The sequence below is a fragment of the Paramisgurnus dabryanus genome, chromosome 13 (genome assembly GCF_030506205.2).
Source record: "Paramisgurnus dabryanus chromosome 13, PD_genome_1.1, whole genome shotgun sequence".
Classification (NCBI taxonomy): domain Eukaryota; kingdom Metazoa; phylum Chordata; class Actinopteri; order Cypriniformes; family Cobitidae; genus Paramisgurnus; species Paramisgurnus dabryanus.
The window spans coordinates 15,159,824-15,175,735 of record NC_133349.1 but is presented as its reverse complement, the minus strand read 5'-3'; the positions used below and the strand labels follow the sequence as shown (position 1 = coordinate 15,175,735).

Sequence of the window (15,912 nt, the reverse complement as noted above, 5' to 3'; positions counted from 1 at the left end):
CCCTTTCAGTCGGTCACTACGACGTCACGTCGTGACCGACGAATTGGGAATCCCTACCAAAGCGCCACTGAAGCTGACCCTTCCAGTGCCTGCATAAACCCTCCGACTCTCCTCTTTAAGGGAACGGAAATGGGGTTGAAGCAGAGGCCGGTCACTACTTGTTCCTTAACCCACGATAGTGACTAGGCGAACTGGGAAGCGAACTCGTCAGGCGGGACTAAGATCGCTGCGGAAAGAAAACCCTCTAGGGGTCTACCACTAAGGTGATGGATAAAAAGACACGAGGTCTATAAAAAATACACTCTCTTAGCAACACTAGAGAGGCGCGGAACGAACTCCGCTAAGGGAAACATGGTAAATCAGAAACTTTCCACGGAAATACTCACAAAGAAACCACTAGGGGGCGCAATGTGGGCGCTAGCCTCACCCAGATAGTCAAGGATACATCTAGTGAGAGGCTGGCAGCCGATGCTCCGCAACATCGGCCACCAAGCGGTGGAGGAGACAAAAAACAGCTTTTTGTAACGTTTTTGCCTTAACTGCCTTCCATAATGGTGCGGTCGTGCAGCACCGAAAAGAAAGGCACCAAGCCGACACAGGAGCCGTTCCTCGATGTTCTCACTGATCTGACGAGAGAACTCGAGAGGATACCGGCTCAACACGAACACTATAGAATCTAGTGAACGTATTAGGTGTCGCCCAGCCAACAGCTCTACAAATATCTGAAAGTGAGGAACCACGAGCCAAAGCCCAAGATGAAGCCACGCTTCTGGTTGAATGGGCTCTCAACCCAAAAGGGCAAGGAATGCCCTGTTTTTCATAAGCCAGGGCGATTGTGTCTACAATCCAATGAGACATCCTCTGTTTAGTGACAGCTTTCCCTTTCTGCTGACCACCGTAACAGACAGAGAGCTGTTCTGAGGTCCGAAAGCTTTGAATGCAATCCACATACACACGTAATGCACGCACAGGACATAACAAAGCCATGGCTGGGTCTGCCTGCTCCAAAGGCAGCGCTTGTAAATTCACCACGTGATCTCTAAAGGGAGTGGTGGGAACTTTAGGCACGTAGCCCGGCCGGGGTCTTAGTGTAACGCTGGATTCAACCGGTCCGAACTGAAGGCACGAATCGTTGACCGAAAATGCATGAAGATCCCCTATCCTTTTAATAGAAGCCAATGCGAGGAGCGTCAAAGTTTTCATAGTGAGAAACCTGACGCTCACAGTCCGCAGAGGCTCGAAAGGGCAGTCCTGAAGGGCTTTCAGCACCATGGACAAGTCCCAAGGAGGAATAGAGGGAGGGCGCGAAGGATTCAGCCTCCGTGCACCTCTTAAAAACCTAATGACCAGATCGTGCTGACCCACAGATCTACCGTCTATGGGTACGTGATGCGCGGATATTGCCGCGATATCTACTTTAATGATAAGTGTCTTCTCCAAGCGGTGCTGGAGATATAAAAGCACAATACTGATCGAGCATTCCCGGGGGTCCTCTCGTTGAGAAGTACACCATACAACAAACAGGTTCCATTTCAGCGTATACGCCTGCCTCGTAGACGGCGCTCGCGCTACAGTGATGGTGTTAGATACCGCCTGGGGTAAATCACCTAAAACCTCCGCGCCCCGTCCAGAGACCACACATGGAGGTTCCACAGATCGGGGCGAGGGTGCCATAATGTGCCAGGGAATCAGCCAGGGAGGGACTGTCGCGAGGAGAGTGAATTCTGTTAAACCAATTCCTAGTTGTCCGGTACGGCGCAACTAATAGAATGCGCTCCTCGTCCTCCCTGACTTGCACAGTGTCTGCGCAATAAAGCTTACTGGGGGGAAACCCCGCGGCCAGCTGTGTGCCAGTGCATTCACGCCGAGTGTTCCCTCGGATAATGAATAAAACAGGCGACAATGGGTTGTCTCTGAAGAAGCAAACAGATCTAACTGCTCTGCCGAAACATTTCCAAAACAGCTGAACCGACCGGGGGTGGAGCCGCCACTCGCCGGGGCGCGCTGCTCGTGAGAGCGCGTCTGCCGCTGTGTTCAGCGACCCCGATATGTGAATGGCGCGAAGAGACCTCAGATACTTCTGACTCCAGAAGAGGAGAGACGGGCGAGATGCGACAGGTGACGAGAGCGCAGACCGCCTTGGCGATAGATATACGCTACAGCCGCAGTTTTGTCGGTGCGCACTAATACATCTTAAGCATCGAATCGCGTTGATGAAACGGACGAGCGCAAGATATACAGTGCACAGCTCGAGGCAATTTATGCCAATGTCGCTGGAATGTCGACCAGACCCCCGAAGCGACGAGCCCGCCGTACGTAGCTCCCCACCCCGTTGTAGAGACATTTTTGCCAACAATAGCATGCCTGGAGACCTATCTCAGTGGCATCCACACCCTGAGAACCGCTGGGTCTGACCACGGGGTGAAAGTGTGACGGCATCTCGATGTAATTATAATACTGTGAAAGCCGGTGAGCCACGCTCTCCTCGGGACTCGGTCATAAAGCCAACACTGAAGCGGTCTCATATGGAGCAGCCCGAGCGGTGTCACAGCCGCAGCTACTGCCATATGCCCCAGAAGTTTTTAAAATTATTTTAGTGGAACCGCAACCCTGCCTTTAAATGTTTAGGCAAGTCAGAATTGACTGAACACGCGCTTCTATGAGACGTGTTGTTAAATCGACCAAATCCCGTTATATTCCGAGAAAAGAGATCCTCTGCACCGGGCAAAGTTTACTCTTTTCCCAGTTGACCTGAAGACCGAGACGAGCGAGGTGTTTAAGTACACGATTTATGTGTGTGCACAGCATCTGACGAAACTGAGCTATTATGAGCCAATACGCCAAAACGCCAACACCGCTCTCTCTCTCTCAGGGGCTGCAGTGCGCCCTCCGCAACTTTCGTGAAGACACAGGGAGAGAGAGAGAAAGCCCGAACGGTGAGACTTTGTACTGATATGCCCACCCCTCGAACACAAAGCGGAGAAACGGCCTGTGTCGGGGAAGTATGGAGACATGAAAGTACGCGTCCTTCAGGTTGAAGGCTGCAAACCAATCCTATGGGCGGATGCATTAAAATATGCTCCTCTGCGTAAACATTTTGAACACCATTCTGTGAATGTGAATTCTGTGAATTCTCGACTCAGTACGCAGATCTAGGATCGGACGCAACCCGCCACTCTTCTTGGGTACAACGAAGTAAGGGCTGTAAAGCCCCGACTTTATCTCGGCTGGAGGGACCGGCTCGATCGCGTCCTTCGCCAATAGGACAGCAATCTTCCGCACGCAGTACGTGCGCATCGGCAGCCTTCACCGTGGTGAAGCCTGAATATTTGAGAGGTAACCGGGCACATTGAATGTATAACCGAGACGGATCGTGCGTAAAAGCCAACGCGACGGGCTGGGAAGCTCTTTCCAGGCCCCCAGATACCGAGCGAGAGGAAATTAACGGCACGATGTGTACCCGTGGCGAGCGGAGACGGGGAACTCAACGACGCGTGCTCTTTGGCCGCATTGTGAGATGTTGTGTGTAATGAAACACTCACCCGAGACCGCTGATGGATGCTGAGCAAAGGGGCTCCCTTGTAGATGTCCCGCTCGATACATCCGCTGGCGAATGAGGAAGAGGAGAATGTAGGGTTTTGAGCCCGTCCGAAGCTCCTATATGCCTCCGGGGACCTGGAGAAAGAAGAGGAATTCGCTCTTTGAGGTTAGTGGGTGCCGATTGAAGTCGGCGGAACACAAAACGAAACCAAGGATTCCCCACCCGGCCCTCCTACGGGGTGGGGGGGGAGTGATATTTTCACCATCTCCTGACGAGCGATCCTCTCCATCTTCAGGTCGCCCGACTCAGAGCCGCTAAGTTTCATTTTCCACCTTTGTAGCGGGCTGAGTGGGCGGGTGAACAGCTTACGACAGGTTCCTCAGAGCTGCCGGGATGAAGGAACGAAAAAGCCGTAGCAGGACACCCTCGGCGAAAAGCAGACCAATATACTGACGTATCGGAGGGGGCAGCTAGGCTCCGACGTGGCATGAAGCCTCAGTCTGCTCTAAAGCGGCCGATCATTGTTGGACACTCTCAGCCGCGTCGCCGAAATGGCTGGTCTAAAAAGGAACATTAGGGCGATTATTAATGACCTACTTAATGCCCGCAAGACACAACCAGAGATGGCGTCCCTGGACCACCGGGGGGTGGGCATAGCACGTCCGGCGGCCTGTGGGGTGAACCCAGTCGCTCGTAGCGCCAGGTCAGAGCCACACAGGATTCTTTAGTTGCCGGACCGTGACCTCGCCTGTGCAGATCCTTCAGTGCCGTAGCCTGGCGGACCTGCATCGCGCCATGGCGCGCACGGCAGAGGCCGCCTCTCACAAGCCCGTGGGTCTGTGAGGGGAGGGAGGCTGGTCTCTTGGAGCAGCATAACCCTTAGCGGCCCCGCCGTCAGGAGAGGTGAGAGGTGATGGCTGAACGGTCGGTTCCGGGAGGAAAACGAGTTTTCCATGACCGTGTCAACCAACATGCACCCCGGGAAGAAAGGCACAGAAGGTTGGGGCTGTTCTTGCAGTCCTGAAGTGCCAATCATCTAGGCGGGACGGTGCGGGTGGGGGAGGAGCTCTCCGCTCCACACAGACCGTCTCCGCGCTCCCGAACGTACATGGCCGCCACTCGGGGTCGAGCACGGGAGCCCCTACCCAACCCGAAGGCGGGAGTGGGTCCGAGTCGGCGACCGAATAGACGACCCCCTCTCCGATGCTGTGACAGACATAGAATCCTCGTGAGGACTGAAAGAGGACGAGAGCACGTAGAACACGCGCCACCCGTCTCTTACGGCACCTCTGGCTGTGGATGGGGGTGCTGAGAGTCACTGGACGAACCAGCTAACCGATTCAGCACCGTTTATACGGAGATAAAATTTCCGGAGTTTTGCCACCGCACCTTTAACGGGGCTCCGCAACGGAAAAAAAGGGGGTGACGTTCCCGGAGGTACGAAACCCGTCTCCGCCATCCAAGAGGTTCACGCTCTCTTAGGAGTATGAACCCTCCACGAACGCCGCCTCAGCATGCACTCTTGCGCACGAGAGAGGACGATCGTGGCCACCCGGGGACCCATACATTTGCCGCATCCAGAAACACGGACAGAAAGACATCTTTAAAAAGACGCTCCTGCCTCAGTGCAAGTGAAATGCTGTCTTTAAAAAGACGCAGAACACCGCAATACTCTTTTAGAGGAAACACTCTTTTAATGTGCTGATGTTGATGAAGCACACAGGGGAACGGCTACGCACACACTCAACTAAGAGTGAGAAAAAAAATTAAAAAGAGAGGTGGAACACCCGCGAGCCTCCGCTGAAATGCCTTTGCCCAACCAAATCAAACACGCAGAGTTCTCCAAAGAGCAGAGAGTAGCTTCTCGTGAGCAGTCAGTCTGCCAGCTTTCGAAGCTAAAAAGCTGATTTGATAACTGCACCTGCCGCTCATTAAATACCTGTGCGGCGGGGCGGCGCCGGCAGATGCAATTATCTGCATGCCAAGTTCATTGGCGTTTTAAAGGTTTCTCGAAGCAGATAGGTCACCCGCGAAGCGGTTCCCAATTCGTCGGTCACGACGTGACGTCGTAGTGACCGACTGAAAGGGAACTGATTTTTAAAAGACATCAGTATTTAACTTTTTAAACCACAATCCTTAACATATACGCAGTTTTAGTTTACAGTCACTAACACTTTACAAGTGAATAGCAGCTTTAGCAGTGGGCCAAATGGGCATCAATGATTCCATTCAATTTCATACTATATAGCTGCTTTGAAGCTGTGAAAAAATAGTTGTACTGACGATCAAATGATCTCTTCAGTGTGGCTCTGTACATATCTCTACCTTAAAGTCACTGTCTCTATGTTTGTTTACAGTTCCTCCCTTGAGTCGCTAAGGACGAGTGGATTTGTGGCTTCTTTCTTTAAGTAGCTGATGAAGTCACTAACCTCCCGACCACCCTGGAAAAAGATTTATTAGTAAATAGCAGTATATGCTTTTAATTGAAGTACAATATCTGTGAGTATTACCTCATATCGCTGTGGCTGCTCTTTTTGTCCAGATGGTACAAAGTAAATTGTTGGAAATCTATAATTTAGATAAAATATGTGATGAATCAACGATGAAAAGGTAGAATGCAAATAAAGATCTGATGCAATTGATTATAAATGGAGATTAACAATAGATAGATAAAAAGTTACCCTTGGACGTCATAATTAGGAGGAACATCATTAGCAGTGGCATCCATTTTGGCTATAACAATGCTGGGGTCCCCAGAAAGCTGGGATACAAAAAACAAAAACATGAATTCTACCACAATAACATTAAAAAAAAAAAAATGCTTGCAAGCACAAAGATACTTGGATACTATGTTTTATAATATTGATTGATTTCCTGATGTTAATGCAATGCAGATATTAAAGGCGGAGTGCACGATATCTGAAAAACGCTTTGGAAAAGAGAGTCGGGCTGACTACCAAAGCACACTTGTAGCCAATCAGCAGTAAGGTGCGTGTCTACTAAATAACATACTTGCCTGGGATGCGTATGTGTGGGGAAGGTCTATCGACAGAAGGTCTAGATTCTATTGGGGTATGGGCGTGTTTGTTTAGGTGATTTCAAATGTCAACATTGGCTTTCAGAGATTATGCACCCTGCCTTTTATTCAAAAAGATGTGCAACCAACAACACATGGCTTTTAGAACAACAGATCAATCTGCCAAACCTTTTCTCCAAGCTCCTTGTATATGGGCTCCAGGTTCTTGCAATGGCCACACCAGGGAGCATAAAATTCAACCAACACATCCTTTTGTGGATCGTTTACAATCTCATCGAATGTGTCGGCCACAACAACCTGTGGTGCATTCAAGATTTTTTTTAATGTCAAGAAATGTATTTATTTACTAGGCAAACAAGCCTATTAAACCTAATTTTTGATTTCTCTCAAAAATTATATTCATTTGAAATATAAATTTGTATAGACCAATTTCGTGTTTGCAAACAGAGATGACGTTTTTTGTGGGCGGAGCCAAACTGGTTGCAGAAAGTGACTGCTCCGCAGTAGCGTTGTGAAGTGTTTTAGCATTAAACCGTGATTTTTATGGATCCGGTGTTCTGTCGAAGTCTGATTCCCCTATGTTTCCATTTAGTGCAATTTTTCTTATAGCGTTTTAATCACGTTACGTTTATTTTTTAGATAGATAAAAAGTTTAAATGGCTTGGCTACTGATATGCATGTATGTAATGTATATGTATTGTTTTTTTTTGCTAAATCAATTATTTTTACAGTCTAAATAGCTAAAGTACATATAAAAGCAATACTATCATGTATTATATATAATAGCGTTTATTAAATATTTCATAATTTTCCTATTTTCTATTATTTCTTTCTTATATTTATCTTACGTGTTAGTTCTAAAACTATTATTAAAGTATTATGTTTAAACATACATTAAAAAGGCCTGTTTATATATTAATAACACTTTACATCATGTGTGTGTGCTATATTTATATATTTATTAAGTATGTAAACATAATAATTTTAGAACAAACAGGAAGAAGACATAAGCTAAGATATAAGGAAATAAAAAGAAATAATAGAAAACGAAAAAATATGAAATATAAAAAAAAGATATTATTGCTTTTTCTGTATAAAAAAACATTTATTCTGAATAAATTATAATTGTAACGTGATAAAAACGCTATAAGACACATAGAGGGAACAGACTTTCGACAGAACACCGGACATCTTCTCTACTTATTTTCTATTCTAATTATTAAAAGATTTCCAGATGATTTCCTCGCTCCATTCTGTCCGTTTAAGGGCTTATTGTAATCATAAACACCTACGTTTATCTTCAAATGATGTCTTCGACGATGGTATTCTATAAAAATGAAAGCCATCTTTTTTGGCATTCTTATTCTGACACTTAACAGCACAACAGGACATTTTCTAGTGAGTTACCTTGCTCGTTTCACTCGTGTCTAATTCATTTCCACAGTTTTTCTGCAACCGCATTGCGCGCGCAGCTTGCAGTGACGTAACTGTGACATCTACTCTAAATTGGTCTATACAGATTATACTATTTGAACATATCATCAATATCAATGACAGACAGAAAGATTAATTTCAAGTCATATACAAAGTGTTTGATGTACCTTGACAGGGCCATCGTTAGAGTCTGGAACAGCTTCACTCTTAACATATCTTTTCAATTTATTATCAAAGTAATCTTCCAAGAACCTCTCCAAGGACTTCCCATCTCTCCTAAAAACAAATAGAAGGGCTAATTAAACACACTGACTAAAGTTCTGAAGATTCTTGGACTTAGTTTTCAAATGTTTAATTTATTTCTTACCAGACTGCTCATACTGTACAAAGTGTGAAATTGGACAAATTGTAAGCAGTATGTATGGCGTGAGCATTAGATGTGTTGCAAGACTCACGTGAATTCCTCTTGCATGCTGTACTTGTGTCCGGCACTGGTTCGGATGGTGATGAGGGGAATGTCTCCTTCCTCTGACAGACCCAAACCAAACTCCTCCTCAAGCTCATCCTGGAACTCCTGCCTATCTGCAACCGCAAAATTCAAACCTCGACCCTGGAATTGTGTCGCCACCTTCATTATTCTGAGATCAAAAGAAAAGCAGAGCTTCAATAGTGGTCTGAAATGAATCAGTGATGTTGCACTGAATGACTCCTCACCTGTTTCTCCAATAGTTTGTGCCTTTAATATTCCGTATATAATCTACATTGTAGTATGCTGTAAGCAGGTCACTTTCCCTCAGAGTCTCCCTGTTCTCAGTGGTCAGATGTGGACAGAGCCCAAATCTATGAGAAGAACAAGAGAAATTTTAAATGGGAAAGATATGGGGACATAAACAACAATAAAATAAAACTGTACTGGGATTATGGAGTAGCTTACACATTGTCTCTGATGAATGTGCGCAGAGAGGACAATGAAACCGGTTTAGTGTATTTTACCACACTGTCCTCAAACTTGCTGTTCAAGCGTGGAGGACGAAACAGCAGAACACACCTAAATGAATCCGAACAAGAGGGAAGTGTACTCAGAATAACATGTGAAAAACAATATAACAGTATTAAAACAAAACATACGGTCTTAATGTTTTAGGTCATACATACTCTTCAACTACACCGTATTTCAGACCTGTTCCCACATCAGTAGAATGGGCAAATCGATAGCTGTCACTCATGGCACTAGATGCCTTCAGAAACTCTGCAAGCTGTTCACTGTCGTCCCCAGAGAAAAAGCCTGAGGCGTAGGAAAAAAGAGAGAGAAACAAAAGAAAAGAAAGAAAGAACTTCAGTCACATGCTGTTGTATAAGATTTATTCTGTTATTTACTACTTGACTTTTTATATCACACTGAAGAAAAGATTTATACAAAGATGTATTACAGATTCAACTCACCCACCACACCAGCCTCAAAGTTGTCAACAAAAGAATCCAAATCAACCTCACTGATCAGAGCAACAGAACTCGGCCCTGAATGCTTTTTCATATGGCTGACAATTCCAGCTGTAAAAGAGATTACAAAGAAAAAACAATGTTATGCATTAAATCTATATGTCTGTCTCTCTCTACATATAAATATGAATTATATACATATGCTATTATATAAAAGAAACAAAGCACCTACCTGCTGTTCTGGGCCCATCATAAGATCCAGCTTCCTCTCCACTGCGGAAGATTTTAAGTGTGGGGTATCCATTTACTCCAAAACGTTCACAGATCTCAGTGTTTGTTGTGCAGTCAACCTGATAAAACACAACAGAGAAAGTGTCATTTAATACATATGATATGTGTATTCTAAAGTTTGATAAAATAACACACTTGATATAGGGCTGATGATGACAGACCAAAACTAAGAAAAAGTCTCTCTTTCTCTCGCACAACTATTTAATATGAAGTGTTAAAAAGGCAGGATATCCAGCTTTAACAGGAACTGACAGTGTTACATCTAACCTTTGCTAGAGGCACTGTCCCTTTCAACTTTGTTGCAGCGGTCTCATATTCAGGAGCCAGCCTCTGGCAGTGACCACACCTGAAACATTATAAACATTAATGTAAATGATACTTTATGATACACAAAACCAGGCAGACAGTTTCAGGTTTAAGACAGCAGAATAGAATTAAAACCATGCACATGCAGAAAATAATTAGACCGAAGGGTTGTTTGAATTATGACAGATTTATGCATCATTACATTTAAAGACCGTAATGCACAACATAGATCTATGCATTGCCAGAATTACGCAGCGTGCAGAATACGAAGAGTTAATTGCACTTTGCGTGCATTACTATGCATAACTGAAGTATGCAGGATAAGCCAGGTCCTTCTACAGACAGCCCCATTCAAAAACTAAGAAACACAGGTTCAGTTAACAAGCCCTAGTAGTTAGATGTGTAACTTGTTAACCAAACAGCATCGGTTTAGGGATTTATTCAACTTCATGTTTGGTACATACCAAGGTGCGAAGAACTCTACCAGCATAGTCTCATGCATGGCTGCAGTGCGATCAAAGTCTGAGTCTCCAAGCTCGAGCACATCGCTGCCCTCTGAAGATCCAATGACCAGTATGAGACTGATAACAACAGAGCACGCAAAACGCATTTTCACCACACCGAATATGAGCTCAACCTGGGGCAGAAGTGGCACTGAAACTGAACCGAAGTCAAAGTTAGCAATACTGCTATACCACTTTGCTACGAGTACACTCGCGACTTGAGCAAAGAGTGAGTGGCAGTACGGGAAGCCAGATGGTCCAGAAAGACCAAAGAGGCGCTCTACTGGCAAAAGCGTTTGATAAATGTTAAAGCGCGTATCATATTGACCAAGGAACGTGATATTAAATTTTTTATTATACAGCATATACCAAAGTAAATAAATGTTTCTAATTCACACCAAACACAACAACATTAGTAAACATTAGACAAAATAACCAGGAAAATTAAAACAAACTAAACATTGGGCTAGGGGTAATATATATATACCCTACAACAAAAAATAAATAAAGGAAAATTGTCTTGAGTCCATTCTACTATTGTTGTGATTTCAGCCGTATTAGCAAACGAGGACCCATTACGTCATATTGTTTCGAAACTCCGATGATTCACCGCTAGGGGGTGTTGTTCACATTGAATGTGCAAATATGTAAAATTGCATTTTTAGGCATCTAATGGCCAAACTGACCCCCCCCCAAACCCTACAAAACTATGCATACTATAAATAACATTAAATACATGTTAAAAAGTATACATTATTAAATCAATTATATTTTTATGAAGGCAAAAGTCAATTGATGAGGCGATAAAGTAGTTAAGTACAAAACAACAAGTAAAAATGCTAAAGTTTTCTGAAACGCACAGCAAAGTACATTGTCAACAACTTATGTGGAAATCAGTGATCGACAAAGTAATTAGAATTGTAGTGACCCATTCAAGCACTAGGGGTCAGCATTATATATGCTTTTGACTACTCGTGACTATCAGTCTAATAATAGCAATATAGAAATTTTATTTTTCTGTACCCTGGTCAAAATAGCCAGAGTCACTCTAAGTAACTTGTAATTTCAAGCAGTTCTCTAAATATGTAAAATATTAAAAAATATAAATACATACAGATAAATAAGTGATGTAAACATTAGGATATGACAGATATGTAATAGAATGTTCAGTTTTATGCATTTGGCCCTAGAAGAAGTACACTAGTGCACTGATTCATACGAAAGATTTCTGTTTAATTTCTTAGAAAAAGATGGTATACAAAGAAACATAAATCATCCAGGGATTGTCAAGACCTACAACATGCAAGTGCAACTCTGGTCTTAAACTGATAAACTGATGCCAAAACTGACTCATCCCATCTTTTGCTGAGTGTCTGAGAGAAACAGGAACTCTGTTTTCTTTCATTCTTTATTATTTCCCATGTCATATAGGGTTATCTGTTAATATGATGTGTGAAGGGAAAATACGTACTGGAACGTCACTTATCATTAAACCCAGCAGGAAACCATACCAACAGTCACATACCCTTCAGAACAGTGGCTAACCAATGTTCGTTACCCTTTCTTTAGCCCAAATGCTATTTTAAGAGGGCATTCTAAATAGTAATTTAGAAAGAGGTCTGCTTTGTTGATGTTTCAGATCCCATATATCTCATTTGACATGACTATTTTTAACTCACTCAGTTTTGAAAGTTTAAAAATAAAAATAGTTTTGTATAGTAATTTACTTAGATCCAGCCTAAAAGAGATGCAAAGGAAGACAGTTTAGTCTTAAATATTTACACCAAATATTATTTAATCTTAAATTGTAAATTAAATAATGAGGAAAATACTTTAAAATCTCTCTGTTGATTTTTTTGCAGTGTAAAAGAACGTTAAAGGTGAAATATTTTTTCCATTAATAATTACGGCAACACAAGAATTAATTCATACTACTTATATTTTGCAAATGTGCATTATTTTTATGAGTATGAGTATTAATGTATTTAAAAGTATTAATTGTTAAACATACGCTAGCTCAAAAGGGCATAAAAAGTGGGAGAGAAAAAAACAGGCGGCGTAAACGCGTGCCCACTCCTCCTTTCCCACCCAGGGCTTTCCGCCGCGCGCTCTCCTGCGCACAAAACTACATGATACGGTAAATGATAACGAGCACAACAATTCAACCATCACTTTGGCAGTAAGACTCGGCTTCAAACTTTATTTACTGATTCACTTTTACAAAGCGTAAAGAAGGACGTCCGTCTGAAACACCGTGTCCATTTTCCTCTTGACGGAGCACTCAAGAATATTCGTTCAAGACATTTCAATGCCACTTCTCCAGTAAGGTAAGAGAGTTTTATATATTGCGCAACCGATGAGAGAACTGAATATCCCTTTTGCACCAAAAACCTTTTATATTACAATTGCATAAATGTTTGCTTGAATCCACTTCATTTTCTTTTCTTTTCTGGAAGCGTTTTTGCATCTTTTTCTTATTTATTTTCTCATCTTCCACCCTGACTGACCTACTTCTTGAAGTCTTCTGAAGTCTCCTGAAGTTTTCTTGTGAGTTTTTTATTAGACGAGAGAGGTACATTACTTCTTTGTATGGCTCACTCTCTAGGTGAACTTACATTTGTTGAATTGTGCAGCTACTGTATATGTACATTATCTAGTCTAAAAAAATTTCCTCCATAACAAAGTCAACACTTGTATTTATGATCTTTGCCAGATGCTGTTTTAATGTATTTCTGTGTTATAAAAGTGTAATGTAAAGCGCAATGCTGATGGAGTTCAATTTTGTAGTGTTTCAAAGTCTCTTCAATACAGTTCTGTCATGGCTGGTTGATCTAACAGTTTTTTGAAAAGTATCCAAAAGTTTATAAATTATAAGGTGGAGAGATTGTAACATGTAATTTTGTTTAATACAAAACAAAGCACTGGACCCCCTAAGTAAGCTGATCTTCAGTATGTAAGACCCTCCTTATTCTGACCTTGACCATGGGTCTAAATGATTCCAGACTAGTAAAGTTAATTCATTGTTTGTATCAGCATCTGTTTGTTCCTACAACAGTCTAAAATCAGGTCAAGCTTATGAATAGAGGTTCAGGGTTTGTACCTGCCAATTGTTCCACATCTGGACTGCAGAGATTAATTGATTTCAGCAGGAGGAACGTTTCACCTTGACAGCAGCATACAAAAGCCTTAATAGAAAGCAGCTGTTTTAGATCTGGGTTCTCTTTTGGGTCACTAGCACTGGGTTGGCACTATCTCTTTAAATTAAATTCTTTGGATTATGACCAGGCCATATGCCAAGATATAGGCATAATTATCAACTAACAAACCAGAATTTCTGATTCTACATGTCGAAAGAAATAAGGCTAGGGTTTGAAAACAGCATAGAAATTCCATTTCAAAATAATTTTCTAATTCATACATAACAGAACATTTGTTTAAGAAAATAAAAACCGCATTGAAGAAAGAACATATAGTGAAATTGGTGGTGATGAGATGGGGTCATTGTGTTAATAGAGAAGGATGGTGGGTAATATTTCCACCACATGCTTACATAAGACACATGCTCTTACAGGAAAAGGCTTTGGATTTGTTGGGTTCTTCCTGAAGCTCTTCCCTTATCTTGTGCTGTGCCCCAAAATAACTTTTTTGTCCTGAATTTGTCCTTTGGCAGAAGTTTATTGTTTTCTAATGAAGCATCTTGCTTCGCATTTTTGTTATTTGTTTACTCCCGTGTTATTTTCAAAAGCATACGGTCAAACAGGGACAAACACAGCCTTTGGGTTAAATTAGAAAACTGAATTAGAAAATGTTTATATCAACCCAGCATTTAATTTGAAACAACCCAGCATAGGTAAATACCAACCTAATGGGTTGGGTTTGTCCCTTTTTGACCCAATGCTGATATAAAACTAGTATTTTTTGAGTGTGCACACCTGGGTATTATCATCATCCCTCATGTCACATCAATTCATTTTATTGAGCTGAACTGCCACAGAATGAGTTGCAGTGTGACGCTGGGCCCACAGTCCTGGCACTGGTAGAAGAGAAAGGGAACCTGATGTTGTTTTGCAAGGAAGAAAAGAACGATGACTGTGGGGAAATAAAAAAGCATAGCTGCCTCTGTGAGATCTTACAGTGTTTCAATAGAGAACGTTAAGAAGAAAATGTTATGACAGCCACCAGTAGCATGTCTTTATTTACTTGTGATTGTCAAACAGATATTTATTGCTTAAAGGATGCTCCTTTAAACTTTAGGGAACCTTTCTTTTTGTTTCATTCAAGTGCATAAACCTCATTTTAAGACGTTTTTTTCTAAACATCTGCCTTCAGCAGAAACTGAACCAGATGTTGAGATAAAGTAATTTTAAACTCATTGAGGGTTGCAAGCAAATATTTGAGAAACTTGAAACATACTTCAAGTAGAATGCATGTCTAAACTTCAATAGCAGACTATGGTGTCCGAGCATTTAAGGCAAACTTGAGAGAAAAGAGAGAGAAGCTGCAGACTTAAACACAAGCCTCTATTTGCTTTCCGCTTAGTTTTATTGCTGTCTAGAAGAAACAATTGATTTATTAAACAGGTCTTATTTGTGATATTTCTTTCCTATGAAAGGACTCGGATTTGACTGGAACACTTGGAAAAATGGCCATGACATCCATCAGTAGCACTTTTTTATGAATATTGTGATTCATGACATTAGAAAGTTATTTGTTTAACCGGTTTATCAGAGACGGTTCATTCTCTTTTCCGAGTGCTGCCTGAAGGTGGTACTCCTCTGCATCTGCGCTATAGAATAAAGTCATTGTTGTAAAAATCATATTTGGAACTTGAACCTCTATATTTGCAGCCATTGTCCTCTCAACGTTTCAGAATTGTGTTGTTTTTTAAAGCAGGTTGACAACAGAGGAAAAAAAACCTTCCATACTTATACTTATGCTAAAGTTTGTCCCTTGAGATCCAGTCGGAAAATTCATTGTGGACAAATATGAGGTCAGGACAAATATTTTGCATTTATGTGTGATGCACAAAAACACAGATATTTGTCAATATGGATGTGTAGCGTGAGAACTGTGTGTGTTGGATGTGTACTGAAAGGGAAATGGACAGTGGATGACAGACCTGGAGTTTCTTTCAAGATGTTTCCTTTTGTTTTGTTTCTGGTTAACTCCCTGGTGTTCTGCTGTATAAGAGGAGGAGACACTGGAGACTTTTTTTTTAAAACAATGAAATGCATACAAATGTACATGGATCCTCGATCCTGAGATGCAAAAATAAACCGTTTTAACCACATCAGGTGGAAATGTACAAGAAAATAATCTAATTCCTTGTTGCACTTACATTTTTAAGTTTAATCAACATG

The 15,912-nt window shown here is 42.2% G+C and overlaps 2 protein-coding genes across 3 annotated transcripts in view; one reads left to right on the top strand and one right to left on the bottom strand.

The window, feature by feature from the left end:
- Positions 1 to 5,624: 5,624 nt before the first annotated feature.
- Positions 5,625 to 10,824, bottom strand: pdia7 (protein disulfide isomerase family A, member 7). Its single transcript, XM_065298214.2, has 13 exons — positions 10,514 to 10,824; positions 10,011 to 10,089; positions 9,685 to 9,802; positions 9,456 to 9,563; positions 9,168 to 9,297; positions 8,947 to 9,060; positions 8,727 to 8,852; positions 8,468 to 8,650; positions 8,180 to 8,288; positions 6,747 to 6,875; positions 6,223 to 6,302; positions 6,052 to 6,109; positions 5,625 to 5,982 (listed from the first exon to the last, which is right to left on the bottom strand). Exons 1-13 carry the CDS (start codon positions 10,657 to 10,659, stop codon positions 5,893 to 5,895), a joined length of 1,470 nt encoding a protein of 489 aa, XP_065154286.1. The 5' UTR covers positions 10,660 to 10,824; the 3' UTR covers positions 5,625 to 5,892.
- Positions 10,825 to 12,652: 1,828 nt separating this feature from the next.
- The window catches only part of pear1 (platelet endothelial aggregation receptor 1), a 54,309-nt gene continuing 51,049 nt past the window's right edge, over positions 12,653 to 15,912 (top strand). For both annotated transcript variants that reach the window (XM_065298213.2, XM_065298212.2), the window contains exon 1: positions 12,653 to 12,879. The gene's annotated coding sequence lies outside the window, so the exon portion shown is untranslated. The remainder of the gene's footprint in view (positions 12,880 to 15,912) is intronic.